Source organism: Pseudonaja textilis, chromosome 8, assembly GCF_049901715.1.
Source record: "Pseudonaja textilis isolate UNSWEBS1 chromosome 8, rPseTex1.2, whole genome shotgun sequence".
NCBI lineage: Eukaryota > Metazoa > Chordata > Lepidosauria > Squamata > Elapidae > Pseudonaja > Pseudonaja textilis.
Genome location: NC_141997.1, coordinates 20,133,574 through 20,152,181, shown reverse-complemented (window position 1 = coordinate 20,152,181; position 18,608 = coordinate 20,133,574). Strand labels below are relative to the sequence as shown.

The following is an 18,608-nucleotide window of genomic DNA, read 5'->3' as shown; positions in this document are numbered from 1 at the left end:
AGATATGCCATTATTGTAATTGTTTGCAATGAACAAGGCATATTCGTGGCAGGATTGTATTTCAATTTTAGAGCATGCCATTGAATAGTAGCTGCTAAAATCAGGGATAGAAAAAAAAATTGCGTTCATGCTCTGCATTATTTGCTAAGCTAACTCAATATTGACAGGCTTCCATGTGCTGTTATGAAAAATAAAAAAGTAATGTTAGTTAAAGCTACATTTGTTTTAATAATTTGCAGTCATGCTACTTTAATGACTAAAAAATGGGTGCTGTGCTTTCATGAAATCCAAAGCACTTCTTTCAAATAAAACATGAACAGCCTTAATGGGAAATAGGGTCCTGGACCAGCTGAAGTTTTGCCCTGAACCAACTGAAGCTTAGTTACAACTCACAATGAAATGTATCTATGGTGTAAATGACATCTAAAGTATTATATTAAATTCTAATCTAGATTTTTGTTTTATAGAATGCTAGAAGATGATCTAAAGTTGAGCAGTGATGAAGAGGAGAGTGACCAGGTAAGAAATTTGGAATTTATTCATTTTTTAACCTGTTAATTCATTAGATTTACATGCTGACTTTTCTTAAAAAGCTGAAAACAATTGTCCTATCTTAAATTTATGGGTTAATGTATAATTATGATTGTATACATTATTAACTAAGACCCATTCAAACAAATCACATTACAATTTAATGAACTCAGCTATAAGGGATTACAAGTAGTCCTCAACTTAAAACAATTCATTTAGTGTCTACTCAAAGTTACAATTGCTCTGAAAAAACTGACTTAGGACTGTTTTTCTCACAATGGTATGTGATCCCCATGGCATGTGATCAAAATTCAGATGCTTGGCAAATGGTTCATATTTATGATGGTTGCAATGTCCGGGGGTGATGTGATCACCTTTTGTAACGTTTTGACGAGCAAACTCAGTAGGGAAGCCAGATTCACTGTATTACTAATTTAACAAATGCAGTGATTCACTTAACAAATGTGACAAGAAAAGTCCCAAAATGGGGCAAAACTCAATTAATACCTGTCTTCCTTAGCAACATAAATTTTGGGCTCAGTTGTGGTCATAAGTTGAAACCTACCTATAATCATAATGAGGAAAACAAAATAGAGGACTGTCAGTTTCTAATGATTATATCACCATACAAGTTTGTAGTTCCTTTGATTACATAACTGTATTTTCCCTTAATTAATATAATTCATTCAGTACTTAATATGATTATTACGCAATGATCAGAAGGAGGTCTAATATGTAAAAGAAATATTCATATTTTACAAGCATGAATTTGTAGGCAGAATTTTCTTTCCCCTAAGCTGCAGCAAGATTTGCCACCGAGTTTTTGTGGCAGTGCAAATTTATAACCCACAGAGTTAATCAATCTGCATTCAGCAGCTTAAACAGATTAAATAGAACCCGTGTGCTTGTCTGGAAAATGTAGCTAAAGTTCATTTGGTCTGTTTGCCGCTCCAATTCCTAAGATTCATAAAAGGCAATATCCGGGTATATGCTTTTGGCTTTTATTTTTAAAAAATGTTAAAATAATATAAATACAAGCTTAAAAGGCAGCTACAAAATAATCTTTGAGACCTGCCTCTGAATTGGAACTCTGGATATGCAGGAAAGAAAAACCACTGGATGCTTTAGATAGTAACACAGGGAAGGGCAGAAGGTTTTGTAAAAATATTACAATATACACTTATAGTTTGTAAAATTGCTAATTATGCTATATGTTGTGTACCTGGTTGAAATATTGTACATCATTTTTAGATATTAATATGAAGAATACGTATACATACACACACAAATACTGCAGGCAGTCCTCATTTAACAACCACAATTGGGACTAACAACTCAGCCATTAAATGAAGCAATTAGAAATTGCTGGAACAACAGTGGAACGACATCTTAACATTGTAAACCACTCAGAGTTACCCTGTGGTAAGTTGGGTAACCAATAAATTTAATAAATAAATAAATTCTGGTTATTATCTCACTTTAGCTTTCCTTTTCTTTATAGACCTACAAAGGTTGTAAATGCAAGGATTGGTCATAAAGGTTTTTTCCCCCATCACTGTTATAACTGCAAATGATCACTAAATAAGGAAATTGCTAAACAAGGACTACCTGTAAGGTCATATTGGAATATATATGAGCAATTATTGCGGGGAGGGCGTGTGCATCATCACAACAATATGCACTGTAAGTGATGCATGTTATGTACTTGCATTAGATGTCATTTGTGCTGTCCAGGCATGAAGCAGAGGCCATTATTTCGATATGATTGTGGCTTGTTCAAAATTCCTATGAGAATATAGTTTCCTTAATCTCTCAACCAGCATAGTGACTTGTTGAAGGTAGGAATTACAGGCCAGTGTTTGGAAAGGAATAAGCTGGGATTTTTTAAATAAATAAATAAATATTTGCTTCCTATGCATTCTATAAGAGAATAACTTGCAGAGCCAGGGATGGTGTTGATGAAAAAAAAGATCAGCCTAGAATCACTACCTAGTCACAAATGAACTTGACTGCCATTGACCCTTATCTAACATTAACCACTTGTTGACCTGTGAGAAGATTCTTGTGCAAAGGCTTTTAGCAATAAATCAGTTAAATTGAACCTTCCTATGTGGACCTGGTCTTTCATGGCTGACATATTCATCTGTTCTCATCTCACCATTAAAAAATGTAGGACAAATCATCTGAACACTTGAAAACAGCAGATTAGTAAATGTGATAGGAACTAGGGTGCCTTTGAAAGAGCTCTATATATGTTTTACTAAGAACAAACAAGTTGTCTGTAACTTATGAGGCATGCATTATAAATCCATTTACTGATATGAAGATGTAATTAGAAGTAGAGATGGTAAATTACAGCTGTTATCAAAGATGCAATTCCTAAGTACAACTAATGTTGCACTGTCATTTACAAGATAAAACAGATAACTTTTCTTGCATAATTTCATGTGGTATAAAACTGATAATAGCAGGAGTTTTTTTTTTATTTGGTTTGTCAATTGCTTACAAGATAATAGGTATTAGTATCTTTCCCATAGAAGATGATGTGAAGACACCAATGATAGAAAAGTACATGGAAATCAGACAGTCAAGCAAGAAGAAAGTAGGTAGAAGCAGGAAGAAATGATGAGGACAAACATAACATTAAATTGCTAGTATAAAAGTAGAATGTATTTAGATAAATGGTAAGTTATCTTCCTTCAGAACACCTAGACGGGTGGGATTCAAATTTTTTAACAACCAGTTCTGTGGGCATGGCTTAGTTGGTGGGCATGGCTTGGTGGTCATGTGACTGGGTGGATGTGGCTTGGTGGTCATGTTATTGGCTGGGTGTGGCCAACTCAATATCACTCACATCGAGGCACGTATCTCCTCGCCTGGCCTCTCATGACTGGGGATGCTGCAACAGTTGTAAGTGTGAAAAATGGTCATATATCACTTTTTTCAGTGCCACTGTAACTTTATATGGTCACTCCACACAAGCAAAGTACCAGCAAAAAAGGAAAAAAAACCTCCAGAGAAGTTCCAGAGACAGGAAGTCTAGTCCTGCCAAGAATGTAATAAGGGTTAACAGAAAGGCAGTTTCTGTAAGCAACACCAGAATATTTCCTTCCTGCCTTTCTTACAGGATTAGGCCAGTAATTTCTTCTAACAACCGGTTCTCTGAACTGCTTAGAATGTTAACAACCGGTTCTAGCGAATAGGTGCGAACTGGTAGAATCCCACCCCTGCATCTAGACCATCACTGTGTTTCTTTCCAAAATGAAAGACAGGTTGAGAGTTCCAAAACGTGAAGAAGTTCAGGTTGCTTCACTCTGATCAAGAGGTATTTAAAACAGTAAGAAGAATCTGTCATTCAACCATCCATTCATATCTTTCTGTCTTTAGAATCTTCAGTGCCCATTCTAAGCCTGCTTGTTGTAGCTGTTGTTATTAATTTGGTCTCTTTATATTTTAGTCCTATTTTTTCACTGAACTCCTTGATTTTTATGACTACAGCTTACAGATTTTTTTGCATTTTTGACTGTAATATCAGTTAAGGGTGGGCAATTGATGTTTCTTCCTCCAGTTTTAAAAAGTATCTTCTTGCAAACCTGCTTCCCTTAATACATATTCAGAATATAGTCTGAATAATGTACAGAATTACCCTCAGTTTACTTTTGTTTTTAACTTAATAGTTGTAAATTTGGACTACTGGAAAGAAATGTAACTCTTGTAAAGGAGCTAGTTTGTTTTCCTTTATACAATGTGCCCAAATAAAATTTGCTCCTGATGCCAATATTTTGATACGTGACTGTAGCTATTGCAATATGGCAGCTTCAAACCAATTATCTGGGAGGAGGCAATTGTTGAAAGAATAGCTTAAACCCTATTCTGCATGTTCCAGCATTCTGATCCTGTTCACATTATACACAGACACACTGCTTTTATAAAGTAAAAACACAAGAATTCAATGTCAAATCACACTCTAAACATACTTTTAAGTCATACTATTTCCAAGCTTTATAAATGCACCAGAAACTCTGGTTATTAAACAAATATCATTATGCCTTCTTTGAATAGATGTTGAGGAGAAATTTAGCAAACCACATAAAAGTGACCTCCTTACCTGTGGGTTAGCCTTCCCTAAGGGTGTATTATCTTATAAACTCCCAAGGTGAAACATTTAAAATCCCAACATTGCAAGCCAGATTAGCTGTGACAGCTTTCATTAATAGAGCCTTAGCTGTACTGCATCTAAAATTGGCTAACAAGATTTTAATAGAAGATGAAGTTTAATGATCACATTTAATGATCTCAGCAGCCACTGCCCTTTGCAGCAGATGCTCATTACTTTTAAAAGCTTTCTTCTGTGGCTATCGCATGGCTGTGCCCCCCAAAAATAGTGTAGATACAAGCTTGGTAGCACTGTATGTATAACACAAAGAGGCTTGATTTGAATGTGCATAATTGAGAGAAGGTCAAGTGCACATTCTGCAGTAATGACACTGAACATTCTCTGCTTTTCATAAATTATGCCAAATAAGCACTTATGTAGTGAGAAGGGGATGCCAATATAAAGACAAGAGGAAAGGATAACATGTAAATTTCACAAGCTTGTGAATCTCTCTTTGTACCATACTGTAATAAACAGCTCTTGTTTAGTAAGTTTATTCTGTTTGGGCTCCTGAGGCAAGTGGCAAGTAGGAAAGAGAAAATAAAGAAACAGCAGTGCAAGGAAATATCTGCTGCTATTCTTCCATGACTGGATAACCTATCTACACAGAATATTCTCCCTCTAATTCCTCCTCTCCCTGTGGAGACATTGCTCAAGTTCTTTTTATAAGCAAGGAAAAGAAGCAAAACAGATCTGCAAAACAGATGCTGAATATATCTGTTTCAGGGAAGCTACCAAAATAGGAAATACAAATTAATTGCACAAATTTTAGTCAAACTATTCAGTATTGTAAAGCAAATAATTAACACTTGTAATGCTTGGGTACACATTGGTTTACAGATAATTGTACAATGATGTCATAGTAATCTACCGGCAATTGTGATGCCATGTCTGAAATAATATTTCTTACCTTTCATTTCACCTCTTGAAAGGATGTTTCTTTTCCTTAAGTGAGATCACGTTTTAAAGGAGCTTAGAAAACAAGGTTGAGGGTCAATTCTTTTGTCAGTCAAGAATAATTAATGATACTGAATTATATATAAAATGGGCATTGTAATGTATATGTGATCATCTGTCAATTAATAAAGGTTTCCTCCAAGGTAATGCTATCTGAGATAAATAAAAGACTTTATATCTTAATATATTGTAATTTTAATAGTTCTCAAAAAGCAGGATTAGAATAAATTATAACAGCAGCATGAGAGGTAAGACTGTATGGCCAACAGCAAAAATTATTTTAAATGAATGAGGCTTTGTTTGAATTGCCTTTATAAGCAAAACAACCTGATCCATTTTCCAGTGGCAATGTACAAATAATAATGTTATCCTTCTATTTTTACATTTTTCTGAACGTTGTACATTTTTCTGGATATTTAAAAAGTTTCATAGAAATGTAAAGTTTTCTTACATACAGGTGTATGTTTGGAAAACAGAGGTGTGCACATTCATAGCAGAGGCACTGCCTAAAAATTGAATAGCTATTTTTTAACCTTATTAGAAGCATTATTCAATACATTTTGAGAAGCAATACAAGTAGTCCTTAACTTAGAACAGTTCATTTGGTGACTATTCAAAATTACAGTGGCACAGAGAAAAGTGACTTATGACCATTTTTCACACTTAATGATCGTTGCAGCATCCCCATGGTTATGCAATCAGAATTCAGAAGCTTGGCCACTGATTCATATTTATAATGGTTTTAGTATCCCAGAGTCATGTGATCACTTTTGGCAACCTAACAAGCAAAATCAGTGGGAAGTCAGATTCATTTAACAGCTATGTCACTAACTTAACAACTGCAGTGATTCACTTAACATCTTTGGCAAAAAAAAGGTCATAAAATGTGGCAAAATTCATTTAACAAATGTCTCATTTAATAACAGAAATTTTGGGCTCAATTGTGGTCATAAGTCGAGGATTATATGTAAATAAAGGGTTTTTTTTTTACTTCACGTGCTATTTTTAGAGTGCTTCTCCTTTCTTCCCCTTCAAAAGCCAAGCACAACTGTCATTCTGAAAAAGGTACACATCAGTTTAACATAAAAAGGGAACAGTATACATATTTAATACTTTGAAAATTATAATTAATATTTTAAATGCCTTTACTTTCATCATGCTATTTTTAAAAAAATAGATGAATGCCTATAGAATTAAAATAGACATATGCATGAATGTGGAACTAAAATGGTTACAAATAGACTGACTGTCCCAAAGGTGCTTTTTCAAGAGGCAACCGGACTTTCTTGTATTTCTTTGAAGACATTTCACTTCTCATCCAAGAAGCTTCTTCAGCTCTGACTAGAAAGTGGGGAATGGAGGTTTATTAGTGAGCAAATGACCCTGAGGACATAGATAATCGTCCAAATGGCCACAACAACTCTCTAAAAGAAAGCAAATGACCAGTAGAAATCCTTCCATTCCCCACATCCAGTCAGAGATGGACAACCATGACCTGGGTGACTGAGAATCCCCATAGACAAATAGACTGACTTATCTCTAATTTTGGAATGGAATGTTTCAAATATATATCTTATCTATATTTTAGGGAGAGTCTGTTATTTCAGGTGAAAAAAAGGATATAACAGAATAGAAGTTAAATGTCAGAAAAAATAAATGCTGCTTAACAGGAGGTATGCTTCTATAGCATACTTCTCTTTCAGATATATCAGTTTCTTGAATTGATTCCATCATAGAATTTGAATTTCTGCCATCCAACCTGAATTTGAGGAAGCTGGCTGCAACTATATCTTCAAGCTATTTACATTGTGTATAAGAATTATGTTATACATAATGAGTGTTAGATGAAGATGCTCATCCCTGAAACTGCCAAAGAGACTATAGGCCACTACTGCACAGAATGCACATAAAACAGGATAGGATTGTGCGCCTTTGGCATATAGCCGTGCTGGCCACATGACCATGGAAACTGTCTTTGGACAATGCTGGCTCCCTTGGCCAAAAAATGGAGATGAGCACCATGCCCTAGAGTCAGACGTGACTGACAGGGAAACCTTTACCTTTATATACCATTCCAAGTTCCTTGGATACAATAAAATATAACAAACACATTAAAGAATATTTTCATTCTTTACTACATCAATCAATATGTTACAAAATGTTCACAATAAGGCAAAGTACAGTAACATGACAGGATAGATTGTAGTCCAGATTCCCATGAGGGAGAGGGTGCATTCTAGAGGAGCAAAAGACAGAGAAACATGGACAGTTTGTGTGGGAGGAAGAGAGTTAAGACAGCTCCTTTCTAAGAGTTCTCAGAATATATATATTTAATGGTGCAAGCAGTCTGATTTGGTTTGGAAGAGTTCTGTCTATAGGTGAGAACCAATAAAGGAAACTGCTTAGTAGAACTTCAGCATATCTTTCTTGGTTTTTGGAGCCTGGTACTTAATGTCTTTTTGATAGTACACTTTTTAATAAAAATTCTTTATTATAAACTGAAAAGGTACATTCCAGAATGGATGAAAACAAAACAAGACTCTGTATTATAGCCAAGAAAATTGCCACTAGGGAAGCGGTTTCAAATGTTACGGTAATGTGAGCACCTAAAATGATAAGTTTGCATGAGACCCATCCTTACCTCCTTAATAAAATTAATGATTTCATTACAGTTAGTGTTCTTTACTTTCATAATTACATTTTAAAATGAATATCATTGGCACTTCTGAAAATCTGGCATGCTATGCCAGATGCAAGCTTAATCAGACAAAACAAGAAACAAAGCTCACAGTGAGTGTTGATATTAGTTCCACACTTCATTTGCATGTCTGATTAAGTTTAATAAGAAATTGTGACACCATGCACCCAATTGTTTTCCCTCCCTGGAATCCTGATCCATAATTTGAGAACTCCTATTTTATAGATATCTGCAAGTAAAAAAGTGATATAATGGTATGTTGAAATAATCTTGAGGGACAAGGTGAAGAGATGTTGCCTAGGGCAGGGGTCGTCAATCTTTTGGACTTCAGGGACCACCAAACTCATAATTTCAAATCCCAGGGACCACTAACCAATTCTGTGGGTGTGGCCTAATTTGTGGGTGTGGTTTGGTGGTCATGTGACTGGCTGGGCAGGGCTTTATGTAAATATTATAAATGTTTATATAAATATTTAATTTTTTTATAAAAAAGAGCAAAGCAGGCAGGCAGATTGAGTTGCTCACAGAATCACAGATTCATTCAGAGATCTATCTATATGTCATTGGCTAGCTCAGTCTGTCGCATAAAATTTGCTAGCAAGCAAACTCATAAAATTAACTCACAACACACCATGTATGAAATATTGGATTTTTTATTTTTTTTAAAGAGCAATTTTTACCCCAAATCAGGCAAAGCAGGCAGGCAGATTGAGCTGCTCACAGAATCATTCAGTGATCTATTTATCTGCCATTGGCTAGCTCAGTCTGTCACATAAAATTTGCTTGCCGTGAGTCTGCACTGACTAATAGAACCTTCAGTCCTACAGAAGGTTTGGCTGTACTTAAAAGCAGAGCCAAAGATCTAAAGACTAGCTAGAAAGCAAGAAATCCAACCATTTCCTGCTTCCTAGCTAATCTAAATCTCCCGGCACAGCAGAACAGCTGATGGTCAGAAAAATAGCAATTTGGCAGGCAAATTTGCCAGGTAAGGAGTAAGTAGGCGGGGAGGGTTCCCGCCGGCCATGTGGGTGGCGCAGCCTTGTGTTTCTGTGCAGCCTGGATTAATTGCTTTGTGGGGGGTGCTCTGGGGGTGAGATTTCTCTGCAGCCCACCAAAATTTTCTTGCGGCCTACCAGTTGGCGACTGCTGGCTTAGGGAATAATCAAGATAAGAGAGGGAGGAGCCTGCAGTTGCTTAACAGTTAGAGAAAGAAACTTAAGAAGGACCTACCCTAAGTGATCAGGCTGTAAAAAGAAATTTGTACTTTACCTCTTGCAAGATTCTGTTAAAATAGCCTTACAATAAATAGAATTAGCTCATCAGGTCGTATTTCCTATCTGGAGTACTTTGGAGGGCATACAAGTGAAGTTAGAAGTAGGTCCAGAAAAGATCAGCAATGAAATGGAAAGTAAATCATCTGATTAAACCTGAATCTTCTGTTATTTTTTGAGAAGTTTCTTACCCCCTGCAAGAGACTTCTGTGCTAACATATTTCCTACATTAACCAATAGATACTACATAGCCATAAGGTGATTATCAATGGATCATTCACTCATCTGCAGGCAGCCCTGTTAAAATTTGCCAAGTTAAAATTGGCAACTAATCACAACTGTGCCTTAAGATGCCTGTTGCCATCCTTGAACAGTTTGCTAGGTGAATAATTGCTAAAGCAAAGGTGCAAAAGAAGGAAATTATTTTCTCATAAAAAAACAACAACTTCCAAACAGGATTTTTTCAGATTTAAACATCTGTGTAAGTTCTTTAATATTTCAATAGTGTTAGCCTAACAAAGTGCTATTACATGGTGTACAATAGCTGGAAAATAGCCAGATGGCTATAGTATTACTTGTAAATCCTATAAAATTTGGATACGTGACAAGAATGTGGGTGACACATTTTTTATGTGTTGATCGAGCTTATATTTTAAAAGTTGTATAAAATAAACATCTCTGCCCTTCTTTCCAGCAGGCAGCACAGGAATCTACTCTCCGGGTTCTATCTGACAGGTACATTTTGTTGTTTTTATGAATTATAAATTGCTCTTTGAAATGCTGAATCCTATTTATTGTGGCATATAGCTCATAATTGGATTTTGTCCCTGAAGTATCTCTGAACAGGGGTATTAAACATTTTGCATGTTTGGATTTGTCATGCATGCATAGAATTTATTGTAGAAAAAGGTAAGTCATAGTCTTCCTGCATTTCATACAAAAAAAACCCCTGGTTGTGGCATGAAACTGTAAAGAGTAAAATACATTAATCAAGTAGTAAATCAGTGGTGGTATTCAGCCGGTTCTAACCAGATCGGGCAAACTGGTAGCAAGGATTTGGCATGGATCTCCAAACTGGTAGTAAGTTCTGGCTGGCCACACCCCCAACTTGGTCGCCCTCCCGCCCGATGCTCGCTTCACCCTGCCCATCTGACGTTCACCTAAGGTATTTCTTTTTTCCCCTTCCCGACAATCAGCTGTATATACGATCAGCTGTACCAGGATTATCCTTGCTGAGGCCCAGGAAGGCAAAAAAAGGAGGGGGGGAGCTCAGCCACCCCTCCAGTTTTGCCTTCCTGAGCCGCAGAGGAGCCTTATGGGAACAAAAACTCCCCTCAGAGGCTCTTCTGAGACCAGGAAGCTCCCAAAATGTAGCATGGAGGGGTGCTGCATGCCCCTCCCATGCTCAATTTGTTTTTCTTCCTGAGCCTTATAGGAGCCTTATGGGAGCAAAAATGCCCCCCAGAGGCTCTTCTGAGGGCCAGAAGGCCCAAAAAATGGGTGGGGGGTGGCTGCAAAAAAACAAAAAAGAACCACGCCCACCCAGTTACATGGCCACACCCACCAAGCCACGCCCCCAGAACTGGTAGTAAAAAAAATTGAATCCCACCACTGTAATAAATGCATCCGTTTAGCAGTTGCTTGGCATATATCTGGGCTCTTTTCGCAGCATTAAGGATGTAATTTATTTTAGAATTGTCTTTCATCATTTTATTTCGAGTTTTTTTTTATGATGGAAATCATCCAAGTGTTCTTCTGTGTCCATAAAATGATATATTCTCTTCCAAATGGTGTGAGACTTATTCTGTATTTTTTTAAAGACTGTTCTTTGGAACGCCATTGTTGATGCTAAATGGTTCTTCTAATTTTGGCCAATCTTTTTCTCAGGTCAAATTTCTATTAATATCTCTGAGAGGCTGCATTTTTTTTCTCTATATATGGCATTCAGACACATGGTTGTTTGTCAATAGATAGCTTTACCTTATGTAACTCTCAGTGAAACTGCTGGAATTTTAGAGAAATCTTTTTTTGTAACCTAGCGCTTTAGATTTAGGAAATATGGGGACATTATTACTGGAAATATATTTGATTTCACTTTTGCTTTAAAAAGAATCAAAAGAGCAACAACAAAAAAATTACTAGATTTATATGGATCCACAAATAAGGCACTGTGTCATGAACCAAAGTAAATTTCCCTTTGTCCTCTTGACAGGAATATATTCTGTCCACACTCATGTGCCTCCCTGAATATAAGAAATAGTACACTTTCTAAGGTAGCAAAAAAGAGTTTGCTGCCTCTTAGAATGAATTATATCTTATTCATGGGCAAATGACATTTCTTTGTAGACCAAGCCTAAAATCATGAAAACAATCCCATTCCTGCTGACAAGTGTTTGCTGGCATGTTTATTTGATGGGAAAGGGAAGACTAAAAAAAATACCTGTTTTTAGAAATTGATCAAAATTTGAATGGTTTGAATTGCATTGAAGAGGAGGATTGGCTCTGGGAAACAGATGCTTGCAAGTCTATATGATAAATATGGGATTTCTAGGACAGGAAGAAAAAACACAACCATGTTCCAGTTTGAATGTGTAGAAGATTCTCTCTCTCCTTGGCAGGACTCCAGTCCAAGTTGCTAGCATAAAACAGATCTAACAAACTAGAATAGCCTGCAGTGCTCTGTCAGATGCACTGATCTACACATTCCATCATTCCAGTCAGCATGATCAGGGATTGCAAAGTGGTTTAGTTTATCTGGGAGAAAGTTGGCTACTTACTCTATGTACTACCAAACAACATTTCAACAGAAGGTGGACAACCTATAATCCTTCACATATTGCTGAACTATAACTTCTGGTATGTCCAATATTTGCTATGCTGAATAAGGTTAAAGATAAGTAACATCTGGAGATTCATTCATACTTCCATTTACCAATAAATTTACCTCTAAAGGTCATCTAGATATGATGCATATTCTTTTTTTTGAAGGATCAAATAATTTTTTTCTTATTTGCAGCATAATCTACCTGTCTTTTACTTTCTCCTTCTGTTTCCTCATCCCAATTTAAATTCTATATCAATCAAGCCACTTCCTGCATCAGGAGAAGTACGATACAGTTCATGAAAGCTTGTATATTTTAAATAAAGTGTGTTAATTAAAAAAATGCTACCAGACTACTGATTTCTTGGTACCTTAGATTCTATATTCTTCTATGTCAACAAAAGTTGACTTTGAAAAGAGAATTTATAAATTCTGATTTTTTCCTTATTTTGATTTTGTTCAAAAGAAAGTTAAAATACAAAACTCCAAAAAAAATTTCAAAAAACAAAAAACAATCAAGTTATAAAAAATGCATTGAAAAGAAAAAGACCAACATGACACATATACATGTTATTCACCAGTAACTGAATAATGATTAATATATTACTACAATATTGGTTCTACCCTTTGCAAAGGAGGACTCCCCAAAATTTTAAACTAGTAAATCTATTTGCAAATTATTGACTTGTCTTCTATATGGTATGTTAATGACAAAATCGTTATCACAAAGAACAATAATAATAAAAAAGACAAGGTTAAGGTTTCAAAACTCTCTGTTAACAAACTGTTATTATAATCTACTCATAGAAAATTTGTCACAGCATTTTATCTATCCCAAATCATCCCCAAAATTAAGAGTAATTCATCTTGAATCAAATATCCATGTAAGAGTAATTCATCCTGGATCAAATATCCATGTTTGTTTCTTATGGATTGTTGTACAATTAAATATAATTGTCTCCACAGTGGGTCTATCTTCTTAACAAAGTCTATATAGAAGTGATTTCCAGTTAGGTTTAATAAATCCATTCTCTAATTTCCCTCAGTCCTCATAGTTCAACAAAAAAATTCACTTCCCCATACAGTCAGGCTTCTAGTATTGTAAAGAAATGCAGGCTTGAACTTCAAAGAAATTCATAAAATTGACTCAGTTAGTTCTCCAGCTATGGAGTCCATATCGATTTGGTCTGCAACTCTCACATCAGAGTCCTTTTGTGAATTTAACTTCTCCAAACTAGATGTCTCTGCATATTTTCCATGGCCATTATCTCATCCAGCTTTTTTTTAAAAAAAAAAAAATCTTTAAGCTAAAAGTTGCATACTACCAAAAAGTCTTTTCTTAGATTTCACTCACCATTGCTTGTCTGTAATCTGATACGTTGTTACTCTGAAATTTGATCAGGGAACAAAGTACACGAAAGCAGAAGGAAACAGAAAAGATTATTTTCTGGATATTCCAATCCAATATTTAAAAAAAAATCCAAAGAAAGAAACTCCAAATATTTTGCAAATACAAAAAATTACAAAAATCCTATAGTGACAGTCCAAGAACAATGTAAATCAAATGAAAGTTCTGCAACTATTCAAAAACACACCATGGTTTTTTTTTATGGAGAGAATGAAGGTTATTCAAAATAACAACAGAAATCGAAGGGAAAGGAAAAGAATAAAATAGCTAGAGTCCAGCAAGGGATTAAAATAACTTTGCATTCAAACAATTGGACAACTTTTAAAGACAAAAAACAAAGTAAAACAATAAATTCAACAAGTGAAAGTTAAAATCCAGGCTTGCTTAGAAAACAAGAAACTACTGATAGGAAGATGGAATTGCCCAATCATTTTCCAAACACTCCCAGTGGGACCTGGAATCTTCCAGACTCCCCTTCTCAGCTGGGTCCATGGCAGTCCAAAAGTCATCTTGGATCATTCCTAAGTGATTTCATACAAATCCATGGAGCAGCACTGTCAGAGAATCCGCTTTGGCAACAAAAACAGCAGATAGTTGGCAAGAAAGAAAAAAACTCCTTATGTTCAGCAGCCATCTTGGGGAAGAGTCCATATATACTCTAACTTTTGTACTCTGTAACATGCCAATCTTTGTTTAATGGGCTTCTTTGTCTCTGGTAACGTGTTTAGCTAGTTTAGCCAACACCTGCCTTAGAATCTACTGCCAAATAAGTCAATTTTGAAGAGCTGAGAGATATGAACTCAGCTGTGTTGAGGTGAAGTCTGACAGCTTTGATGCTTTAAAGCAGGGGTCTCCAAACCTGGCCACTTTAAGACTTGTGGACTTCAACTCCCAGAATTCCTCAGCCAGTCATGCTGGTTGAAGAATACTGAGAGTTGAAGTCCACAAGATTTAAAGTTGCCAAGATTGGAGACTCCTGCTTTAAAGAAAAATGTTTAATCCATGTTAATGCTCTTAACAAAATAAATGCATTTGCCTTTTATATGGATACTCTTTCAATATGCAATGTCATAACTAGTAAAATAGGAAACAGTACTTTCCTATTAGGAATGTTGTAGTACAACTGATCAGAAAATATTCTTTCAACAAATCTTTAATAATTTTTTAAAAAGTCAAAAACAGAGGTGATATTCAGCAGGTTCTGACCAATTCTGAGGAACCAGTAGCGGAAATTTTGAGTAGTTCAGAGAACCAGAAAATGCCACCTCTGACTGGCCCCACCCCCATCTATGCTCTGCCTCCCGAGTTCCGACTGATTGGCTGGGTCTTCTTGGTGCCCTGCACAGGAGAACGGAGCTGGAAAGCAGATTAGTGGAGTGGGGAGGGAATGGGATTTTGTAGTAACCTTTCCCCAGGAGTGTGGTGGGAATGGAGATTTTACAGTATCTTTCCCCTGACACACCCACCAAGATACGCCCATCAAGCCACACCATGCCCACAAAACCATAGTAAAAAAATTTGAATAGCACCATTGGTCAAAACTATATATAGTTTTTAAAAATCTGGTCAGATTTGCTATGAAATGATAATTTGAAATATAAATCTGAAATATGGATAAAGTACCACACAGTTTGTTTTATGTCACAAACTGTTTTATGCTAATTTTATGTCATAAAATATTTTATAAAATTTGTGAAATTTCAGTTCCCCCAGATTTGTGGGTCCCAGTTTTTGGACACATTTTGTAAAGTGTGTGGTACTTTGGTTCAAAAATTGTTGTTCTTTGATGCACTATTTCACACAGTTGAAGGTTACAGGAAAGATAATTTGTGTGTGCGTGTGTGTGAGTGAGTGTGAGAGAGAGGGGGAGAGAGAGAGAGAGAGAGAATGGATCTGCATGCCTTTTATAATGAACAATATAGTATGTGTGATAGTTGCTGAAATTCTCATTCCAAATTTTAACCCATCATAACTATCTTGTAACCAAGCTGGGGAAATGTTGTTAAATGATTGCTGTGAGTGCCTAACTCATGCATAAGAAGCCATCTGGTTTGTTAATGAAGAAAAATATTTCTGTTTTATTGTTTGTTTTTGACACTTGAATATTGCATTGCCTTTGGGCAGTGAAAAACTAAGGTACAAATTATTCCTAGCCTTTGTAATAGCTCCAAGTGCTCTTATTTCCATCTGGTTATGAGGATAATTCTTGTGTTAGATGGCTTCTTCTGGTGAGGGTTTTCATAGCAAATAAAAGAAAGATAGAGAAGAAAGATATGTTTCCTAATGTCCAATGTTTTTATATGAACAACAGGATTTTATAGTTACCAGTGATTAAAAGCATGGCAGCATCCAGCATTAATAAAAACTGGTTGAAATTCAACTTTTCTCTAAAACATGGATTTAAAATTAAGTAAGAATCATTTAAAGAGTGATTCATTTAAAATCACTTTTATAACAATGCTATTTTACAACAGTACTATTAATTCAAACCAATTAATCAGAAGAATTGTATACTTTAATAATTTCGTGTTGTCATTAGGGATATAGCTGCTGTAGTGCAGAATTATTTTAAATTATTCTGGATAATTAACCCCGTGTTATTTTTTATGTTTGTGGGCTTCTATGGCCTCTAGATAATTGTTACAAGCAGGAATAAAACTATCTTTGTTTATCTCTAATCAATCAACACTTGATAGCTGTATGACTGAATTTATAAGGATTCTGAATATCATATATTTGTTCAGAATTGTAGAAGTTAATAGGATCTACTTCTGCTAAAATTGGGAGTAGAGAGATCCATCTAGCACTGTGATGGCGAACCTATGGCACGGGTGGCACGCAGAGGTGGCACGTAGAGCCATTTGTGTTGGCACAAGAGCTGCAGGCAAACTTACCTCACTGCCCATATGTGAGCCTCACAGCTGATTTTCGGTGGATTTGAGGCCTTTTTCGGCCTTCCAAAGGCTTGAGGAAGGCTTTTGCAGGCTTCTGGAGGCTTTGCAGGCCGAAAACTAGCCCTGTTTCGGCACATCCTGTTTTTCTGAAAATACTGGAAGTGACAAAACGGGGCTAGTTTTCGGCCTACAAAGCTTCCAGAAGCCTGCAAAAACTTTCCTCAAGCCTTTGGGAGGCCGAAAAAGGCCTCAAATCAGCCAATAATCAGCTGTGAGGCGCAGTGCAGGTAAGGGGGTGGGGGGGTGGGGGGGTGGGAATTGCACATGCATGCATAATGGGTGCGCATTGCCTTCTGGGTACTGGTGCGTGAGTGTGCAAGCACACGCACAATTTTTGGCACAGGAGCCCAAAAAGGTTAGCTACCACTGATCTAGCTATTCTTCACCAAAGAAACCTATTGAATGATTTTTAACCAAGCACTCTCATGTAGCCCAATCTTTGCAAAAGGTCTTCCTTATGGCAAAATACAGGAAGAGAGATCTTTATGTACTCTGTTTTGTGCTGCTGAATAAAAGTCAGTACTTATTTATTTTATTCATTTAAAGGACTGCCCTACTCAAACAATGTGACTTTGTGCAGCAAACGCCAACAAACAAAAATACTGTATAACATTAAAGAAAGTACACAATATATAAAATGACAGTCAGCTGCAATAATTAAACAACCAAACTGGGTCTCCACTCATTTGGATCCAAATGCCTGAGGGGAAAAACTAGGACATAAATATAATAAATAGAAGAGGAGAAAGACAAACATAAGTTTTAAGCCAGCATATCTAAGAAATATCAATTAGGGCTATGGTAAGAAACGGTAATATTTAGACAAGATCAGCTTCAGTTTCTTATAGTTAATCTTTATTACCAACTCCAAGCTTACAATCTTTACCTTCACAATAGAATGCTTTATTCTTTATTAGCCAGGCGTGATTGGATACACAAGAAATTTGCCTTTAGTGCATAAGCTATCAGTGTACATACAAACAACAAAAATGATAAGTGATAGATCATAAAGCATAGTTACAATCATTAATCATAAGATCCAAACAACAAGTGATAATCATAAGATTAAGGTGACCAACTTTTTTACAATGGAAAGCAGGACACAAGTTGAAGAAAAAAACCAAAGCCACTTGCACGTGGCACACTCATGTGCACAGCACACTCTCTCAAAACAATTCTCCTGTGTAGAGTGCATGTGTCTCATAATCGCGTCTCGCTGCACTGTACCAAGCCTTGACAAATCGTCATGTCAAATACAAATACGTCACATCACACACAACGGATTGGATTGGCATCGATCAAATATGGAGATTTACAGATTAGTCTTCAAATATCAAAAAGGATGACATGTAGGAGGACACTTTTCGAGAGAGGACAGAACTTACAGAAGGACTGTCCTCCCTAAAGGAGGATGGTTGGTCACCTTAATAAGATACTAATAGGAGAAGATAGTAGGAAAGATGAGAAGATGAGTGAAAATGAGAAAATGAGAATGATGAGAAGATGAAAAGGATATCTTTAGGCCTAAGACAGTGCTATGGGAATTAGATGTTCAGCAGAGTGATGGCACAGGTGAAAAACTTTCTTTGTGTCTAGTTATTTTGGCATGCAATGCCTATAGGGGCATCCTGGGGGGAGAAGTTGAAACAGTTTATGTCCAGGATTTGAACAGTCTATAAATATTTTCTCAGCCCTCTTTCTGGTTCCTGCAGTATACAGATCCTCAGTGGAAGACAAGTTGATTGAAATTGTTTTTTCTGCAGTCCTAACTATCCACTGAAGTCTGTACCTGTTTGGTTGCTGGTCAAACCA

General features: G+C 36.2%; 1 protein-coding gene across 8 annotated transcripts in view; it reads left to right on the top strand.

Annotated features, from left to right (window-relative positions):
- The window catches only part of AFF3 (ALF transcription elongation factor 3), a 229,157-nt gene that overhangs the window by 157,608 nt on the left and 52,941 nt on the right, over positions 1–18,608 (top strand). For 6 of the 8 annotated variants that reach the window (XR_015744562.1, XM_087938471.1, XM_087938474.1 and 3 more), the window contains 2 exons: positions 468–519; positions 10,308–10,348. Coding sequence is in view for 7 of the 8 variants with exons in the window: in XM_087938471.1 (XP_087794597.1) it covers positions 468–519; positions 10,308–10,348 (93 nt within the window). In the remaining variant the exon portion in view is untranslated. The remainder of the gene's footprint in view (positions 1–467; positions 520–10,307; positions 10,349–18,608) is intronic. The other 2 variants (XM_087938473.1, XM_087938472.1) reach the window with 1 other exon arrangement.